Source organism: Myotis daubentonii, chromosome 1, assembly GCF_963259705.1.
Source record: "Myotis daubentonii chromosome 1, mMyoDau2.1, whole genome shotgun sequence".
In the NCBI taxonomy this organism is placed as follows: domain Eukaryota; kingdom Metazoa; phylum Chordata; class Mammalia; order Chiroptera; family Vespertilionidae; genus Myotis; species Myotis daubentonii.
In genome coordinates this window covers 151347324-151367239 of record NC_081840.1, presented here as the reverse complement: position 1 = coordinate 151367239, position 19916 = coordinate 151347324, and the positions used below count along the sequence as shown (strand labels likewise).

The 19916-nt window shown below is 42.4% G+C and overlaps 1 protein-coding gene across 1 annotated transcript; it reads right to left on the bottom strand.

Moving 5' to 3' along the window:
- Nucleotides 1-18416: 18416 nt before the first annotated feature.
- On the bottom strand, nt 18417-19640 carry TEX44 (testis expressed 44). Its single transcript, XM_059700196.1, is given in 4 exon segments — nt 18417-18526; nt 18529-19035; nt 19164-19391; nt 19394-19640. Coding segments are annotated over 4 exon segments (1092 nt in total).
- Nucleotides 19641-19916: the final 276 nt, after the last annotated feature.

Genomic DNA, 19916 nt, shown 5'->3' with positions numbered 1-19916 from the left:
CAGCCAATTGGCTCGGGGGTCAGAGCAGGCATGATTGGAATAAACGCTCATATATGATTCAACCCTGCCTCTGCGTAATTTGGCTCAAGGAGTGACAGGCAACCTCGGACCTGTTGTGTACAGTATCAAGGGCTCCTTCCCCCCCCACAAACTTGTTGTTTGTGGATTTATTGATGACAGCCATTCTGACAGGTGTGAGGTGCTAGCTCATTGTGGTTTTAATTTGCATTTCTCAGATGATTAGTGACATTGAGCATCTTTTCGTTTGTCTATTGGCCATCTGTATGTCCTCTTGGGAGAAGTGTGTATTCAGGTCCTCTGCCTATTTTTTTCTTATTGGAGATTATGTGTGTGTGTGTGTGTGTGTGTGTGTGTGTGTGTGTGTGTGTGTGTGTTAAGATGTGTGAGTTCTTTATAAATATTACCCCTTATAGGATGTAACATTAGGAAATATAATCTTCCATTTAGTAGACTGTCTTTTTCATTATGTTTCCTTTGCTGTGCAAAAACTTTTAAGTTTGATGTAGCAAAAACTTTTAAGGTTGCTGTAGTCCCACTTGTTTATTTTTCTTTTGTTTTTTTAAGGCACATTTGAAGTTCTCCCTCTTTTGGCTTGTGTGTGATAACTTGGTAATCAAGAAGTTGTGCACTCTTCAATCACGCTAGAGAGTGAACAGAAACTCCTTGTGTACATGAGAACTCTGAAGGCACAGAATATATATGAGAGAGCAGGTAGAAGGAGTATATAGAGCTTAGCTTTCTTCAACTGAGCGGATAAGTCTTACAGAAGATCTTTAGTCTACACTGTATGGCCTTTTGGCAATTCAGGCTTCTTCCTGATAGTTTGAGAAGTGTTATTTATTCAGTTATTTAGCAGGTACATAATTATTGAACAGCAGTAGGCATCAGACCTGGATCTAGGTCTCTAGTCTCATGAAGCTTCCATTTCATTCTCTATTGAATTCTATTTTGCTTCTCCTGGCAAAAACCAAAAAATTTCACCCAAGGGTGACCAGAATCCTTTGATCCCATCCTAGGACAAATGTCAGAGCCTTTTCTTTTTATTAGTTTTATCTGCCTTTTATTTCGTGAATAAGTTTCTCTTTGAACTGTTATTCTTTTGTTCACAGAACTTCGGTCTTTCCTGAAGATTTAGGGAATCACCTCTTTTAAAAAATCTAACAGCATCACTCTGCACAAAAAAACCCCCAAAACATTACAGTGGGGGCTTGACTTACGAGTTTAATTCGTTCCGAGACCGAGCTCATTAAGGAGCTCATTAACTCAAATTACTCTATCAACTCAATGCAAAAAATCGGCTGAGAGACAGCTGGTATCTCAAAAAACTCGTTAGTCGGGACACTGGTAAGTCAAGGCCCCACTTTATTTAATTACACAACAGGTAACACAATTTCAAGCACACCTTAAGGGAGGAGAGGGCTGTTTTCACTCTGCTGCACAATATGAATAACATACACAGAAAGCTATTACTGCCAGTTTCCTATGGGAAATATAGGATTGTTATTACCTAGGCAACTATAACACATTGGTGTCAAACTGTCTGTAGTTTGGTTGTAATTTTATTAGTATAGTTGCCTTGTGTTTTCCCACGAATAATAAGTGACAAGAAACAAAGGAAAATATAAGGAGTGGTCTTTGTAATGCAAATGGCTCATTTGCAGTAGCTGTGAGAACAAAGACTTTTAATCCTTCAATTTTACACCTTTAATATCTTATTTTAAATCTTCAACCATGTTTATTTGTACACTAGGGGCTCAGTGCACGAATTCGTGCACCTTGAACTGTGGGCCTCGAGGCTGCAGTGGGCACAGGGGCAGGTCTCGGCCCATCTTCTGCACCCCCACCTGGCCCCTCCCACCGCAGTCCCAGGTCCCCTGTCTGCTGGCAGCCCCACTCCCGCTGCCACTGCTCCATGCGCTGATAGCACTGGACCCGCTGGCACCCGCTGACTGCGTGGAGCGATTGGGGCCGGCGCCAGCAGCAGGTGCGAGCTGGGCCAGTGTGGTCAGCAGGTGTGAGCAGCAGCTGCTACCCTGATTGCCCCTCAAGAGCAGGGGGAGGTGGAGAAGCCCTCAGAGGCGATTGGGGCTAGCAGCAGCTGCTCGCACCTGCTGACAGCACTGAGCAATTGGGACCAGCACCTAGCACCAGCAGTGGGTGCGAGAAGTGGCTGCCGGCCCCTGATCGCCCCTCAGGAGCAGAGGGAGGTGGAGAAGCCCTGAGGGGTGATTGCGCCGGCGCCAGGCACTAGCAGCGGATGAGTGTGGGGCTGGCGCCAGCAGCAGGTGCAAACGCCGGGTGGAACCTCAGCATACGGGAACAAAGAATTTTCAGTAACCACCAGAGGCTCACCCCGATGACAGCGACTGGTGCCCTGCCTTAGTCTGGCACCCTGCTCACCTGCTCCACCATGGCTGACGCCCAACATGTTCCGGGCTCTGCGGCCTGCTGCCGTTGCCTGCCATCTTCCGCATGCGTCCCCTGGTGGTCAGTGCATATCATAGAGACTGGTTGTTCATTTGTTCTGCCGTTTGGCCTATTTGCATATTAGCCTTTTATTATATAGGATCTTCCCAGAGGAAAACAAATGAACAAATCAGAGTGATCTGTACTTATTTAGTAATATAATCTTAGAAAAACAAATGCAGTTATTTGTGTAAACTGTCAAACTTCATTTTTCAGTTTGCTTTTTGACATACTATGATGTTATTTTATTATATGATTCTTATGCTTTAATTTTTGCTTCTTATGGTGAATTAGAAATTTTTAGGGATGAAAGAGGCAGGTTTAGGGAATTTTTAAAATTAAGGGGGTCCATGAAAAAAACACAGGGCTACAGAGTTGAAAAGGTTAAATTTCCATAAGACAGGGAGCCAGCAGAAGTTACATTTCCATTAAACAAGGGAAAGACAGAAGTTACAGTTCCATAAGATAAGGGAACTGGGAATAGCCAAAGGTCTATATTTACAAAATAAAGAAGGAGGGCCTCACATGTCCCATGTGAGATTTGACCTTTGAGCTCAGGAGTTGCTATAGTGACCAAATCAAAGGGGAATAGTGGCCAATCAGAGGGGATATCAAGGCACAAAAACTGCAGCCTTTATAAACCTAGGAAAAAGGAACTCGGTGGGACTCTTCTCCTTCCCCCCACCCCCACATGAAGAAATTTGTTTTTCAATAAATTTCCACCTGGAGACAAACCAAGATGGTGGCATAGGTAAACACCTGAAATTGCTGCCTCGCACAACCACTTCAAAATACAATTAAAAGACAAACGGACATCATCCAGAACCACAGGAAGGCTGGCTGAGTGGAAATTCTACAACTAGAAGGAAAGAGAAAAGCACACTGAGACTCAGAGGAGGTGCAGAAGTAAAGTGCAGAGGTATGGAGGCGCATGTGGAAAGGGGTGGCAACTGAAGACATGGTTGTCTTTTTCAATCAAGAGGGAGACACAAGCTCATGACTGCTCTGAACTCCAGTTCTGGGTGAGTCTCTAGGGACCCAGACTCATAATGGGAGAAACTATACTGTCTGGCAGTGGGCAGATCTTGAGGGCGGCTTTCTCTCAGAGGTGCTTGCAGCAATTACCATGGGACACTGAGACCCACGGCCTCTTAGAGAAGGGCTGAGGATCAGCCATAGCTGTTTGCTCTGCCCTGTTGATTTCCTGAGACCCAGCCCCACCCAAGCTGTGCCCAGAGGCTTTTGCATATGAATGGTCTGGCCCTTTGCTATCTAAAATTACCTAACAATCTGCAGCTGGCTCAGAGAGACCCAGAACATCCAAAAGAAGGCCCAAGGCCCCACAGCAGCTTGCATTGCTTCAAGGCTGGACCTCATCTGGGCATCTCCAAACCCCAAACAAAGAAAAGGAATCTGCAGATCTCTCTGTAGTTCCTGCTGAGTAGCCTCAGGCAGAGGCTAAATTAGCACCTCCTTAGAGATCCAAGAGCCAGGGTACCCAGTGGTCAGAGTGGGACCATCCATATTACAACTCCTCAGATCCATAAGGGACACACTCAGGGGGCAGACTCAGTGAGCACCAAAGCCCCACTGAAGCAAGTCTTGCCCCATAAGGGTGTCTTCAGCACAGAAGTTCTCCCACTGTAGTCACAGCTGATTCTCACAGCCAATTGGCTTGAAGGTCAATTCCTCCCAGTGATACCAACAACAATCAATGCTTAACTACAACAAGACTGTGCACACAGCCCACAAAGGGGTGCACCAAGAGTGTCCACCCCAGGTAATTGGGGAGGCTGAGCCACTGGGCCCTATAGGACACCTAGCACAGAAAGCCACTCTATCAACACAGGGAAGCAGCCAAAATGTGGAGACAAAGAAAAGGTCACAAATGACAGAAATGGAGGAAAGCAAACTACTGGATATAGGGTTCAAAACCATGGTTATAAGGTTTTTCAAGAATTTTCTAGAAACTGCCGATAAATTTAGTGAGACCTTCAAATAAGTCCAGTGAGACAATCGAGGATGTGAAAAAGGACCAACTAGAAATTAAGCATACACTGACTGAAATAAAGAATATTATACAGAGATTCAACAGCAGACTAGAGGAGCGCAAGAATCAAGTCAAAGATTTGAAATATGAAGAAGCAAAAAACACCCAACCAGAAAAGAAAAAAGAATCCAAAAATATCAAGATAGTGTAAGGAGCCTCTGGGACAACTTCAAGCATACCAACTTCAAGCATCCAAATTATGGGGGTGCCAGAAGAAGAAAGAGAGCAAGATATTGAAAACATATTTGAAGAAATAATGACAGAAAACTTCCCCTACCTGGTGAAAGAAATAGACTTTCAAGGCCAGGAAGTGCAGAGAACCCCAAACAAAAGGAATCCAAAGAGGACCACACCAAGACACATCATAATTAAAATGCCAAGAGCAAAAGACAAAGAGAGAATCTTAAAAGCAGCAAGAGAAAAAAAAGTCAGTTACCTACAAGGGAGTACCCATATGACTGTCAGCTGATTTCTCAACAGAAACTTTGCAGGCCAGAAGGGAGTGGCAAGAAATATTCAAAGTGATGGATAGCAAGAACCTACAACCAAGATTACTTTACCCAGCAAAGCTATCATTCAGAATTGAAGGTCAGATAAAGAGCTTCACAGATAAGAAAAAGCTAAAGGAGTTCATCACCACCAAACCAGTATTATATGAAATGCTGAAAGGTATCCTTTAAGAAGAAGAAGAAGAAAAAGGTAAAGATAAAAATTATGAACAACAACGTAACAATGAATACATATCTATCCACAAGTGAATCTAAAAATCAAGTGAATAAACAATCTGATGAACAGAGTAAACTGTTGAATATAATAGAATCAGGGGCATAGAAAGGGAATGGACTGACAATTCTTGGGGGGAAAAGGGTGTGGGAGGTGCAGGAAGAAACTAGACAAAAATCATACACCTATGGATGAGGACAGTGAGGGCCAGGGGGTAAGGGCAGAGGGTGGGGTGGGAACCAGGTGGAGGGGAGCTATGGGGAGAAAAAAGAGGAACAACTGTAATAATCTGAACAATAAAGATTTAATTAAAAAAATAAATTTCCACCTTTGCTATACCATCTTTCGTCCGTAGATTCATTTTTCTAGTCTGACAGACAAAGAGCCCGGGAGCCATCCTGCCCAGGGGAACACTGCATGTTCCAGTCCAAAAATCCCTTATCAATGGGTGTTTTTTTTAAAATATATTTTTATTGAGTTTTTACAGAGAGGAAGTGAGAGAGATAGAGAGTTAGAAACATCGATGAGAGAGAAACATCGATCAGCTGCCTCCTGCACACCCTCTACTGGGGATGTGCCTGCAACCAAGGTACATGCCCTTGACCGGAATCAGACCTGGGACCCTTCAGTCCTCAGGCCGACGCTCTATCCACTGAGCCAAACTGGTTTCGGCTTAATGGGATTTTAAAAAATCTTTGTCTTATCTGTTTAGCAGAGCTGTTGGAATGGAACATTATTTTTTTGAGATATTTGGAATCTTAATAAAAAAATCCCAGGAAAAAGTATGGTTTCTGAATAACATGTGATTTTTAAAGGAAAAGGAACTTATTTGAGAACCTTTACTTTCTTTCGCATTCCTTCAGTTTCAGAGAGATTTTCAACCAATACTTGCTCAGTGTTCTCTAACCTTTCCAGAGAGTCCATTCTGATTCTGAGAAGGAGAAATATGCCTGTCTTCTTGGAGTTAATTTTTATCCTCTCTGTGAGTAAATTATAAATAAGGATCTTATTGGCTTTAGTAAGCAATTCATGAAGTGAGCAAGATGCAATCTAACAGAAAGGAGCTCCAAAGAATTATACAATTCAAAGTGGCTTTTTTTTTTTTTTTTTTTAAGGCCAAAGTCAGCAGGAAGAAGTAAGTTTTACTGGGTATTTTCTGATTGGTTAAAGCAGGGTTACATCCCTTATATGGGAGCAAAGGGAAATCTTGGAGCTGGGTAACTTGTGTTCAGTTATGCAAGCACTGATTGGTTGACTCAGACCATTCCTTTTTGGGAGAGCTAGCATAGAAACTTGGTTAAGTTTTGAGTTGTTAATGTGGGGTTCACCATGAGTGACTCAATTTTGAGCCTAGTTCGGTCACTTTAACACTGTTTTACTCCCTTTCTCTCTGGTGTGATTCCCTTGTATCTTTATGCACTGCTGAGTTCTCTTCCTCTGGTAGGAATGTAGATTGAGTTGTGTTTTAGTTAAAAAAAAAAGTTGTAAAGACTATTCTAACTCACTTGGAGAGAGAGAGAGAGAGAGAGAGAGAGAGAGAGAGAGAGAGAGAGAGAGAGAGAGAGAGAGAGAGAGAGATAGGAAGAAAGAAAATGTAGAAATGTAAACAATTATAAAGTGCCACTTAATATATATTAGCACTTTTTAAAATGTTGAATAAAACCTAACTTGGACAATGCCTTAGGGAAATGGTTAAACTCAGTTATTGCCAGTAGCGCTGTAAGCTGATGACATTCTTTTGTCAGTACATATTTAGAAAATCATACCCAAAATATTCATACCCTTTGGCCCAGTAACCCCAGACCTAGGAGGAAAAGCTGTTTGTATAAAGATGTTCAAGGCAAAACTATGGTGAAAAGTTGAAAGACGCTTAAATACCTTCCAGTAGGAAATGGCTGAGTAAACTATGGTATACCAATGCAATTAAATGTGTGAGTCCTTAAATGGTAATGATGAAGATTATGTATGGATGTGATAAACATTTTTAAGTGAAAAAGTACAGCTTGATAGTAGCAGTCAGCAGAGCCACTTAGTTATCCTGTATCCCAGGAGCTAGGAAGAGAAAAAGAGTAGTACAGACTTATAGGGAGTAAGTGTGACAAAAGTAAAATTATGTGAACATATTGAACAAATTCAGAAGATATGTTTAAAAAAATTCTGGATGGTGTATTTCCTTGTAAAATTAATTTTCATGTTATAACTTAAAAATAATAATGTTAAATACTTATATCTGTTTTCCTTGTAAAAACTAAATAGCTGGCAACCAAAGTCTGGTTGATTCAACTTCATACCTGAAGTACTATAACCTTCATTGAATAATTTAGTTCTTGACAGGATTTGGGTCTTTTTATTTTACTTTTTTGTATTGATTTCAGAGAGGACGGGAGAGAGATAGATAGAAACATCAACGATGAGAGAGAATCATTGATCCCTGCCTCCTGCATGCCCCCTACTGGGAATTGAGCCCGCATCCTGGGCATGTGACCTTCAACGGAATTGAAACTGAGACCCTTCAGTCCGCAGGCTGACACTCTATCCACTTAGCCAAACTGGCTAGGGCAGGAATTGTATCTTTTATCCATGCTGTTCAAAATAATTTAGAATCTAAGAGTCAGTTTAAAGCAACCTTCAACCATTGTAGGGATCTGTTGTATGACTTTCCTGACAGATGATCACCCTCCTTCTGCTTGAAGCCTTCCAGCTATGGGAAACTCATTACTTCATGATGCCACCTGTTCAATGACCAGATATTTCTAATGGTTAGGAAGTTCCTTACATCTATTAGATTGAATCTATATCCTTATCTCCTCTGCCTATTGGTCCTAATTCTTTTCTGAAGAACAAAAAAACAGATTATTTTTTTCCCCCTCAAGACAGTTTTTTTGAATATTTTTTACAAAGCAATTTTTGTCTTCTATTAGCTTTTATTCTTTCAACTGTTATTTATGGATAGATGTTGTAGAATTTGTGGAATTTGCCATTTGTTATCTGTATCAACATCTTGTGTTAACAGTATCCCAGCTTTTTGTTATTGATCCAACTCTCTCCCACTCTCAGTCTGTGATTTCAGTGAAGATAACTCTATTCTTGAGTCCAGGAGGAAAGGATATGACCTTTATTAAGTAAATCAAATGCATTTTACCTTCCCTACCTCTCACAGGGGGCCATAGTGATTGATTCAAGGATGGGCATATGACCCGGGTCAGGCCAATCAGGGCCAATAAAACTCAATTGTGTGACTTTTGTTTGTATTATGGGAAAAGCAAAGTCTTGTCTATAGGATTGGTGTGTGATATGAGCTTGGAACTAACTATAGGAGAACCACCTTATAGGGCCTAAGAATGAAGTCAACCCAGAAGAATACATGACAGAGAGATGAACTTTTTTAGCCAATTACTCCCAAAGTTAAGCTACCCTGTATGTCCTTTTTCAGTATATCACCATAATCCTGTCTCTTCTCCACCCCACTCCTCTTTTTCTCCTCATAAGTCATTTTGGGTTGTTTTTTAATCACTTATAATAGGACAGTTTATGTGTTCATTTATAGCTGACTGGGCTATATCTAAGGAGTTAGAATGGTACAAATTCTAAATTGGTATACAGAAGAAATGAGTAATTCCACTAGTGTCAGAATGAAGAAATTTGGGAAGATCATTAAAGTCTTTGGTACTGAATTTCATCATTAGTAAAATGAACAGAGTGAGCTAGACAATTACAGAAACCTGTTCCTGCTTTAAAATTCTATGATTTCTATATGACTTTGCCTTCAGTCCTAGCCTAACTGTCTTGACTGCTGTCCTTTCCTTTTATTCCAATTGGCCAAGTTGTTCTTATTAGAGAGGTTAATTCCCCAAAGCAACAGGATGGAAGCAGTTTTCCTTTGCTGCATCTTCTTTTGTCACCCCTTCAATCTTTTAAAAATATTTTAATGAAGTTATAAATTGTCCTGTTATAATTATGAGGCATCTATAATTTTAAGACTATGGCATGAAATAACCATTTTACTCAGTGAAAATTAGGTCTTTTACTCTTTTGTCTCCAACTTTATTCTTTTTCTTTTTTTGTTAATCCTCACCCAAGGATATTTTTTTCCATTGAGAGTGTGGAAGGGAGAGGGGTGAGCAGGTGGGAGTGGGGAAGAAACATTGATGTGAGAGAGACACATAGATTGGTTGCCTCTTGCATGCACCCTGACCATGGCCAGGGAGTGAACCCGCAACCTATGACCCTTCAGTTTGCAGGCCGACACTCTAACCACTTAGCACACCTGCCAGGGCTCCAACTTTTTATTTGAAAGATCTGAAACCTTTCTGAGGTTTCAGAAATACTACACCAATAGAGCTTTCACCTAGATGGGCCAGTTGTTAATATTTTGTTGTAGTTGCTTTTCTGTGTATCTTTTCCTGAGTAAGTCTGTTACTCTCAATGTGTTAAAAGAGCATATATTAAGAAAACTAAGGACTGCTCAATGGAGTGCTACCCTTACCTGGGAACAATTAGAAGGACCTAGAGAAGTGGAGATAGTACAAGGTAGCGGTTAACAATCCAGAGTGTTAACTTCCCTGAATTCTCATCCTGACTCACTCTTATCTTCAGTTTTCATATTTGCAAAATATGGGTATTATTGGCACTTAATTTCAGACTCAAAACATGTTACTTAGTGTTAATGTTGTATCACAAATCAGCGAGCTAGACAAGATGCCCAATGAGCCAATTAGTTAGGAGTCATCTTTATTGCTCGCAGGTTCAGAGCAGATCACCTCTGTCAAATTCTGAACACCACATACAGGAAGTCTCCCGTATTTATACTCTTCGAGCCTCTTTGTTTGGAGATATTACAAAGGGCTCTGTGTGAGTTATTGTTACAGACAGTTGTAACCCTGAATACATATTATATCTAATCAAACACCTGTAACCTTGGATGAACAAACACTTGGCAAAATATGTGAATTAATATTAGTAACAGTGTATCAGCCCCTTTAGATGGCTAGCTTGCAAGGTCAGACAATTAAGTTTATCTTTTCTGTTATTCAAGCTAAAAAACAAAGTTATTTTACAGTCTAAAAATAACAGAGTTGACCTACGGAATAAGAGACTGTCTAAGAATAACAGAGTAGTTCAAACAGCAGTTTTAATTAAACAGCAGTTTTCCAAAGGAGGGATTACTATGCTTCATTAATATTATGTGAGTAGAGCTCACACGAAATGTGTATGATTATCATTGCATATCGGAAGTTTTAGTTATCTCTGCTCTGCAAATGAGCTTGGATCTTGAGTTTTCTCACATAAGAAACAAATCAGTACTTGGCCCAGAAGAGAATGCAAAAATCTGAAGTGAAATTTAAAAATACGTGTTTTTGGCTGGGCAAGAGATCAGACCCCATGCTGAAAGTTTCAAATAGCATCTGCCAATACGGTGCTGCGGCAAATAACCCTAGGTAAGAGAAGCAGATGGTTTCATCTCATACGCCAATTACTATTAGTGGCTGCCTGGTACGCTGTATAAAATACCTTGTGAGAACTTTGGGGAAAGAATGGCTGCTATGGCATGGGAGATCTGAGCAATAGCACAGATGCCATGTATTTGTTATTTCTGATCCAGGTGTAAGAGACAAAGAAAGCAAATTTCAGGGACTGGGAGTGAGCTTGACGACTGGCTAGTAAACACTGTTAAGACTGAGTAGAGAAAAAAATTCGTAGATGGAAATGAAGTATTCCATCAAACCTGTTAGTAAACCAATAATGTGTCTATATCTGTCCCCACATTTACCACATTGTAGCAACTTCTTTGTTTATGTGTTCCTCTCTCCGATGGGAACCGTAAGTTTCCAGAGGGAAGATCCACTATTATCCTCGTGCTTTACACAGTGCCAGGTATGTAGCAGGTGCATAATCCATGTTTGAGCTGATTGAGCTACATCTAAATTTTGATGAGGTTTGGGTTGAAAGCCCTTAACCTATGAAACTCACCACATTTCTATGCTTATTTTGAGGCCTCTTCTTTGCTTAGTTTTCTATTAAAATATCTTTTATAAGTAACCATCCTGTGTTAAGAAAACTAAGAGCAAAAATATGTTTGCCAAACTTCAGTTATTGTAGAAAAGTAGCAATAAACCCCTGACTGCGAAACCTTTCCACAGAGTTCATGTAGAACAGAATTCAGGGAGGAAATGGAAACTTGGGAGACCTCAGAGAAGCAAATTTTAGGCCTTCTGTGAATACTAACCAATCCTTTCTGCTTCTGAAACTCATTAGGCAAAGTATTCTGTAAAACCCCAAGAACAAAATAAAAATTCTGTGATTCCTTATCTTTGTAAATATTTAAGTTGCAGGCTGTCCTTAATCATAATTCCTGAGATTTTGTCCAACTTGCGCTTTGCACGCCATTAATTGACTCTCATAAATAAAATGTTTCCTGTTGGATTCAGAGTCTGGAGCAGGGGTGGGCAAACTTTTTGACTCAAGGGCCACAATGGGTTCTTAAACTGGACCGGAGGGCCGGAACAAAAGCATGGATGGAGTGTTTGTGTGAACTAATATAAATTCAAAGTAAACATCATTACATAAAAGGGTACGGTCTTTTTTTTTTTTCTAGTTTTATTCATTTCAAACGGGCCGGATCCGGCCCGCGGGCCGTAGTTTGCCCACGGCTGGTCTGGAGAGTGATTATTCTGAGCCATGAGAGGAAGCGGGTCAAGAGGCTCAGTTTTGACCCCACGGCCTTCTTTTTCTGAACAGAAATGGCCATTCAGCTACTCAACTGAATTTTGACATAACATTTTTATAGTTCTAAGAGGCAGTGTGCTTGAAAAAGAAAAGGTCTGCTGAAAATTTAAACTTAATTGCAGTGAACAAAGGTCAAAACCATTAGGCATACCCCTAATGGAATAATTTTGGCATAACAAATACACTATTTTGATTTAACTTGTTCAGTTCATCTGTGAAATTTAATTATCAGGAAAAATAAAACAGAGTCGATACAAACTGCTAGACTATATCTCCATATAGTTTATACCTTCATACAGCTTCAAATCCTTGAAAGGATTTCAAGTAGTTCTCAGCCTTCTGAGAATGTATATTCAGCCCTCATATAGATTTTTAGAAATTCATTCTATGCAAAAGTAGGGGACTGCCTCTATTTATTTTCTTCAATAGTTGCCCCTTTTCTCAAATTGTACCTGAGTATCTTCAGTTTTTTCTGGTTTAATGATGTCTTGCTGTTTTGCGTCTCTGCCTTTTAATAACATTATCTATCTAGAACATAAAATAAGAACAAGAAACTGAGCAAAAAGCCTTCTGAAAAAATGTGAAACCAGCCGAACCTTATAGTTCCTCTACTCAGAAAAAACAAATGCTGTTTGAGTCCTCATCCAGAGTCCGTTTATTCATACTCTATTCACAGTTCTAACCATCTTGGTGCAAAAAGACACCTATGTATTGTTTAAGTTCTGTATGCAAGGTGATTGTGTATGGGGAGGTTAATGTCAAGAGACACAAAGAATATTGAGATCCTTCTTATTCTCAGGCACTTAAACCTTAATAAGGCACTATAAAGCATTTACACAGCTAAGAGTAAAGCCATGTAGAATGAGGAGAGTGTCATAGGGAATTACAAATGAAGTGCTATGTAGTTCAGAAGAGGGGGAGATTACATAGTTACCTAACTTCCATACCTACCGTATTCATCTGAAATAGCAAATTCAGAAGAGGGAAGAATGGCTAAAAGTAGGCAGCTACTATTACAGCTGATAGTTAACACCAAGAGAGAATGTAGCAATATTTTAGAAAGCAGGTATGTGAACTTAAAATATCCAGGAGTCACTTAGTGTAAGGTCAACTTTAATAGGTTTTGAGGACATCATTGAATAATACAATAATCAGTATTATAATGAGTCATAGACTTTTAGAATTCTGAGTTCTCTTAAATGCCAGCTAGGCTGTGAATTTTATTAATGATATTTGGAAAGGGTAAGTCACCTGCTTTGGTTAGTTTGGGGGGGGCCTCTCTGACTCCTTTTTTCTCTTTCCTTTACCTTTTTCATCCATCCAAATTGCCATCCCAACTAATCAATTACCGTACTTTTTTGCTTTTATTTTTCTCAAATTTATATTCCCTTTTTTAAGTCTCAATTTTTACTGCCTTAGGTCAGACCGACAAGATCTCCTGCCTGGAAATTCTTTCCTGGATTTCTGACTCATCTTTCTCTTTCCATTTCTTATTATTCTTAAATCTATATGCCACTTACCCAGCCAGAAACACCTGGCTGAAATGCAAATCTGATAGTGACACTCACTGACTTTACGCTGTACTAGCTTTCCGTTGCTTGCAAGACGAACTTTGAACTCCTATCCAGCCTTCCTTCCCCGCTTCATACCATGGACTCCTGATACTGTATGTATAATATTGGGGGGGTGAGCCTTGGCACATTGCCTCCTTCCCTCTTATTATAACTTACTCAAAATCACTTGGCTAATATCTCAACCTTTCGGATTCACCCCAAATGCCATCTCCTTCAGGAAGCTCAGGCTAAGAAAGGAGGTCTTTTACTGTCCAGTGATAGATTTTCACTGCATTCTATTGAATTGACTCACTGTATGATCCTATATAATAAAAGCCTGTGGCGGGCTGGCACGGCCATGGCATCCTCAGCCACATTGGGCGTCTTATGGGCTGCACCAGGTCAGCCAGGTTCGGTGAACCCGAGTGGGGGCGGTGAAGAATTGAGAAAAGACAGACAAGAGAATGAAGGCTGGGTCTTGGCGGGATGCTGCCCTCTCTGATGGAGGGAGACAGTGCCACGGACTACAAGTCATGTCCTTATTTTATAGCCAGATTCCACGAGGCAAAGTAAGGGCGCGTGGTCAAGATGTTTACAATGTTCTTGTGGGTTTCGATCCTACTCAGTTACATGCACCTGAACTCTATCAAGCCCATATTACTCAGACACGTGGGGCCACATGTTCGGACCATAGGTTCAAGCTTACAACTATAGCTGTTGGCTATAATTGTGCTGGGAGGGCTCTGCCCTCCAAGCTGGGACTTGCATGTGGCCATGAGAGGACTGTGCCCTCTCATTAGTCCGAGGCTTGAACCTGTCCAAACACCTTAGCTGCTCTCCACAAAAGCCTAATATGCTAAGTGTCTGGTCAGCCAGTCAGCTGTTCAACCAATCAAAGAGTAATATGCTAATGATATGCTAAGGCTTCTCAACCGCTCTCTATGATGTTCACTGACCACCAGGGGGCAGACGCTCAACGCAGGAGCTGCCTCCTGGTGGTCAGTGCGCTCCACAGGGTGAGTGCTGCTCAGCCAGAAGCTGTGCTCACGGCTGGCGGGCGCAGCATTGGTGGCGGGACCCTCTCCCACCTCTGTGGCAGAGCTAAGGATGTCTGGCTGACGGCTTGCAGTTGGACATCCCCCAAGGGGTTCTGGACTGTGAGAGGGCACAGGCTGGGCTGAGAAGCCCCCCCGACCCCCAGTGCAAGAATTTTGTGCACCGGGCCTCTAGTAGGAAATAAAGCTACCTGAATACTAATGGTCAGGCAAGTGTCCTTCCTCCTACACTCCTGGTTCATGAAACTGGCCATGAATGAGCATCACCTGGGAAATTTTTTAAAAGCACAGATTTCTGGGTTTCACTTCTGCTCTAGTAAAACAGAATCTGTTCTCTATATTTTTGTGAGTTTCCCCATGTAATTCTTTTTTTTAAAAATATGTTTTTATTGATTTCAGAGAGGAAGGGAGAGGGAGAGAGAGAGAGAAACACGAATGATGAGAGAGAATCACTGATGGGCTGCCTCCTGCATGCCCCACACCTGAACCTACAACCCAGGCATGTGCCCTGACCGGGAATTGAACCATGACCTCCTGGTTCATAGGTCAATGCTCAACCACTGAGCCATGCCAGCCAGGCCCCAGGTGATTCTTATGCATCAACCTAGCACCTCAGGCTAGGGCTAGTAAATCATTAGACAATGTATCTTATCATGAGCCTTAAAAAACAATCACATTTAAGAATCAAGGTAAAAAAAAAAAAGAATCAAAATAATGTATCACATTTTTAGAAAGATTTGCATTCAAGAAGGCTAACTTTATTTTAAATTTGTATTAGTTAACATTTCCAGCTCTCCAGAAAACTCTGCATACCATAGTCCATTCACTAATGTTTCTAGAGAGACAAGGTTTTAATTTTTATTTACATCAAGCAATTTATTTTCTTCCTTTCATAACCCCTTTGAAATGGATTTAATTTCTCAGATTAGTTTCCTTGTGTGACTACTTTTTAATATATTTTGCTCCCTTCCCCAGGAGAGGAACTGATGATGGTGGGAGTTTTCCACATGCACGTATGCTCCCCATGCTGGAGCAGGAAGCTGGTCGTCCTGGGCAGATCCGGGGAGCAGAAAAACAGCCACTGTGTGGGTAGTTTGGAAGAAACCTCCCTCTGTTTTTACCCAGCTGGCTTTTAGTTTCTGGATAATAGGGCAAAAACAATCTGCAAGTTTTGCCTTTGATTTAATAGGGTTTCTGGCTTGTATTTAAAGATTGTCCTTGGTTTTGGACCTATATTTTGATGTATTTTATGACATAATTTGTTTTCAGTTTTGGTTTTCTATTAGGTACACTTTGTGAAAATACTTATTATTTTTAGTTTTAATTATGTAATTTGGTACAAATCTAGTGTTCTCTTAAGGGAAGTTTATATTAGTTTCAGCTTAATTGTATAACTAATTGGTTCTAATTTATGTGAGTATTTAAGATTTATGTGAACTTAAGTTACTTTCTAGGTGAAAGGCACAAAATACTTGTGTTTTTTTTTCTAAAATATTTCCTAAAATTTATAGCTTTCAGGTCACCAAGAAAATAGACTAATTTAACATGGACATCTGATGTTACTATTATTTTTGCTGTTTTGGTAGATAGCAGCACGTATTTGCTTAAGAGATTCTCCATATTGTTGAATGCTTAAAATCTAATAGGGAATACAGGGCATTTACACAACCCAAAATACATGTTCTAGAGTTGAGAAAAATGTCAAAATAAGTCAGAGTGGAGCCTGGCTGTGGTGGCTCAGTGGTTGAGCGTTGACCTATGAACCAGGTGGTCATAGTTCAATTCCCGGTCAGGGTACATGCCTGGGTTGCTGGCTCAATCCCCAGTTGTGCAGGAGCCAGTCCATCAATGATTCTCTCTCATCATTGATGTTTCAATCTCTCTATCTCCCTTCCTCTCTCTGAAATCATTAACAAATATATATTTTTAAACAGTCAATGGAACATTTGTAGGGTCTTCAAAGATGTTGATTCTGGAAAAAAACAAACAAACCAACAACAACAACAGAAACTTCACTCTGCCATTTTTTATACCAAAATTGGTTGATTCATGTAAGGACAGGAAGGCAACTACAGGTGGATACCCTATGATTGTTTACATTTGCTTGACTTTTCGTTATATCTCCAGGAAAATGTGCATTGTAATCATGCATGTTAACTTACAATATTAGGTTTCAAGATTAAGACAATTAAACCTATCATTCATTAGGCTTAGAAATCCATAAAGGCCTGTGACTTTCTCCAAGGTAATATTTAGGTAATATAAGGTGGTGTCTTTTAAAGGAATATATTGTGCTGATGTATTTTCTCAATTCTGAAGGAGATGGACAGTTTTATATAAATATGTATTATATATAATTAAATCATATATTAAGATTAAAAAAAACTTTATGGAAATTGGTTTTAAGTACCACATGTAACAAGTGCAGCGAAGTTTTTGGTTTGTCATTTAAAAATTCTTTCAGGTGGGGTCATATCCCTCACAATTGCAACTATTTCATATTCAAGGACATAGTCCATTATAAAGTATTCCTTAGATAATTGGTCTCAAAGACAATGAGAGTAACTATTACCACTTATCCTATATAATAAAGAGGTAATATGCAAATGGACTATCATGTCCTCACAAGATGGCTGCCTATGACCAGGCCAGTAGTGGAGTTAGTGAGGGATGACCAAATGACTGAACAAGCAGGACCAGGCCAGCAGTGGGGTTAGTGAGGGATGACCAAACAACTGAACAGTAGGCTGCATGGGGCGACCAGGCCGGCAGGGGCACTGTGAGGGGTGACCAGGCCAGTGAGGGGGGCAGCTGGGGGCGACCAGGCCAGCAGGGGGGGCAGTTTGGGGCAACCAGGCCAGTGGGGGGGCACTTGGGGGCAAATAGGTTGGCAGGGCGGGCAGTGAGGGGCGACTAGGTTGGCTGGGGAGCAGTTGGGGGTGACCAGGCCGGCAGGCAGGGGGCAGTTGGGGGCGATCAGGTTGGCATGCAGGGGCAGTGAGGGACAATCAGGCTGGTGGGGGAGGGGCAGTTAGGGGCAACCATGCAGGCAGGCAGGTGAGCGATTAGGAGCCAGTGGATTGTGAGAGGGATGTCCAGCTGCCGGTTTAGGCAGTCAGACAATCCTGAGGGGTCTTGGATTGGAGAGGGTGCAGGCTGGGCTGTGGGGACTCCCCCCCAATGCATGAATTTTGTGCACTGGGCCTCTAGTTGTGATAATAAGCAATTAAGTGATTATGCAAGAAATGTCTGTTATGACATCTAGAAAATGTGGTATTTTTTTTTATGTCAGGCCTGTAAGTAGAATGACAGCTAAGTTCAAAGCAGGGACACTATTTGGTAAATTCTTTAGCTTAGTTCAGCGGTCAGGAGCTTAGGCTCAGCAATCACACTGTTTTAACCTTGATTCTCTCATTTACTAGCAGGTCATCTCTCTCAAGTATCTAAGTTCTGTTCTCCTTTTTGTAGAGTGGTACTAAGGTACCTACCTGATTGTGATAGTTACATGAGAATATACATGATGTGCTTAGTTAACGTTGCTTGGCACAGTAAATACTGTATAAGCGTTAGTTATATGGTTATCAATAATAATACATTTTATCAATTTACACTTCAAAATTACACACTGATTATATGATAGATTATAAGCTATCAGTGACTTTTTTTTTTTATTTTTAGAAAATAAGTGCTGCTGGGGATTTATTGCTTGGTCTGGGGAGAGCCATCCCAGGCTGGCAGGGGCAGGAGGGCAGGGCATGAGTATCCCAGGGTCTCAGGAGGCAGCTGAGCCAGTCCTTTGGGGGCTTGCTGTGCAGGGTCTAGTCATAGTTGGGACCAGAGAGGGGTGAGTTGGCTGGTCATGTAACACACGGCTGAGCGGATGCCTTCCACAGTCCTCTGCTCCATCCTCTCCAGCATGCGATTGACAGAGGAAGGACCGAGTGGGTCCCAGCTACCGGCCTGGAGGAGAAGGCTGACCTCACGTCCCCCACGATTCTGGAGACCGAGCAGAGGCTGGGCCCTGGGCTGTGCAGCAGGTCTGTCACGGAGCTGTGTCCTGAGGCCGGGAGGCCAGTGGTCACGCTCATGGTGGCCTCAGACCGGACCAGGCGGTCTGCCAGGGAGCTGATGGACCCCTCGCCCCCTCCCAGCAAGCTGGCCGTGGAGCGCATGTAGGTGTTCTTCTCGCAGGCTATGTACAGACGGGAGTCCAGAGGCCTTCTCCCCAGGGCCACCGTGGGGGCGCCAGGCAAGCAGGGCACACTGCTTCCTGGGGAGGGAGGGACCGGTGGAGCCTGCAGGTCTCTCGAGCAGTCTACCAAATCCCCCTCGGTCACTGCCTGGGACTCAGCCGATGGCAAAGCTTGAGTGTCAGGGTTCACGGCCTCCAGACCCTCAGATTTCTCAGCAGCTTCAGTGGTGTCAAGCTGGCGGACTCCATCTGCAGTACCCACAGCAGGCACATTTTGGGGGAACTGTGCTTCAGCACTTGGGGTAGATGGGTCTAAGTCTGCTCCCTGTCTGGGACACCCACTGTTTGTGGTGTCTCTTCCTTAACCAGGGAGTCACTTTGGCAAATCCGAAGACTCTGGGCCCTCCTCGAATCTCGCACCGGCCCAGCCCACACTAGGTTCTGGAGACTCAAACATGTTTGCAGGGCATCTGGGGCCGGGTGGGCCAGCTGGGCCATGGCCTCGTTGAGCTCCTGCCTGTGCCCTGCCTCAGTTTCATCTTCATGCTGGTTCTTGTCCCCAGACACTGCCATGGCCTTGGAGGTGGCTGGCCTGATGGAGGCCGATCTACATACTGCTGTTCAGTTGACGCTGCACCGCTAGCCACGGGACCATCTGCAGGGAGGGAGACCTGACTTTGGGATCCCACTGCAGGGCTGTCTGGAGACCTGCTGTCACTGTGCGTGGGGATGCCGGCCTCTCCCGAGGGGGCAGTGGCACCTAGGCCTTCGTTACTTGTGCTGCTTGAGGGAGTAGTGATGGCCCTCCTGGGCTGAGTTATCCAGGTGGTGAGGTCACAGGGGGCTGAGGGCATCCGACGATGTCCCAGGCACCGGCAGAGCAAGGGTAGCTGCTGTTAGTGGGCTCAGTCCCCTGGACTGTGTACGGCCAAGTCATTTGAAGCAGCAAAGATTGTCATTTCTTCCCCAGAGTCTTGTACACCAGTGAGCAGAGAGCTATAAACCAATCTAGTCAATTGGTCCCTGGGCTCCCCAGTCTTTGGCTGGCTGCTGCTCAGGATGCTCCATCCCAGCTCTGGGCTCCCAGGGCAGCCCTTCTGCATATCAGCTCTGTAAGAGGGTGTCCAGGT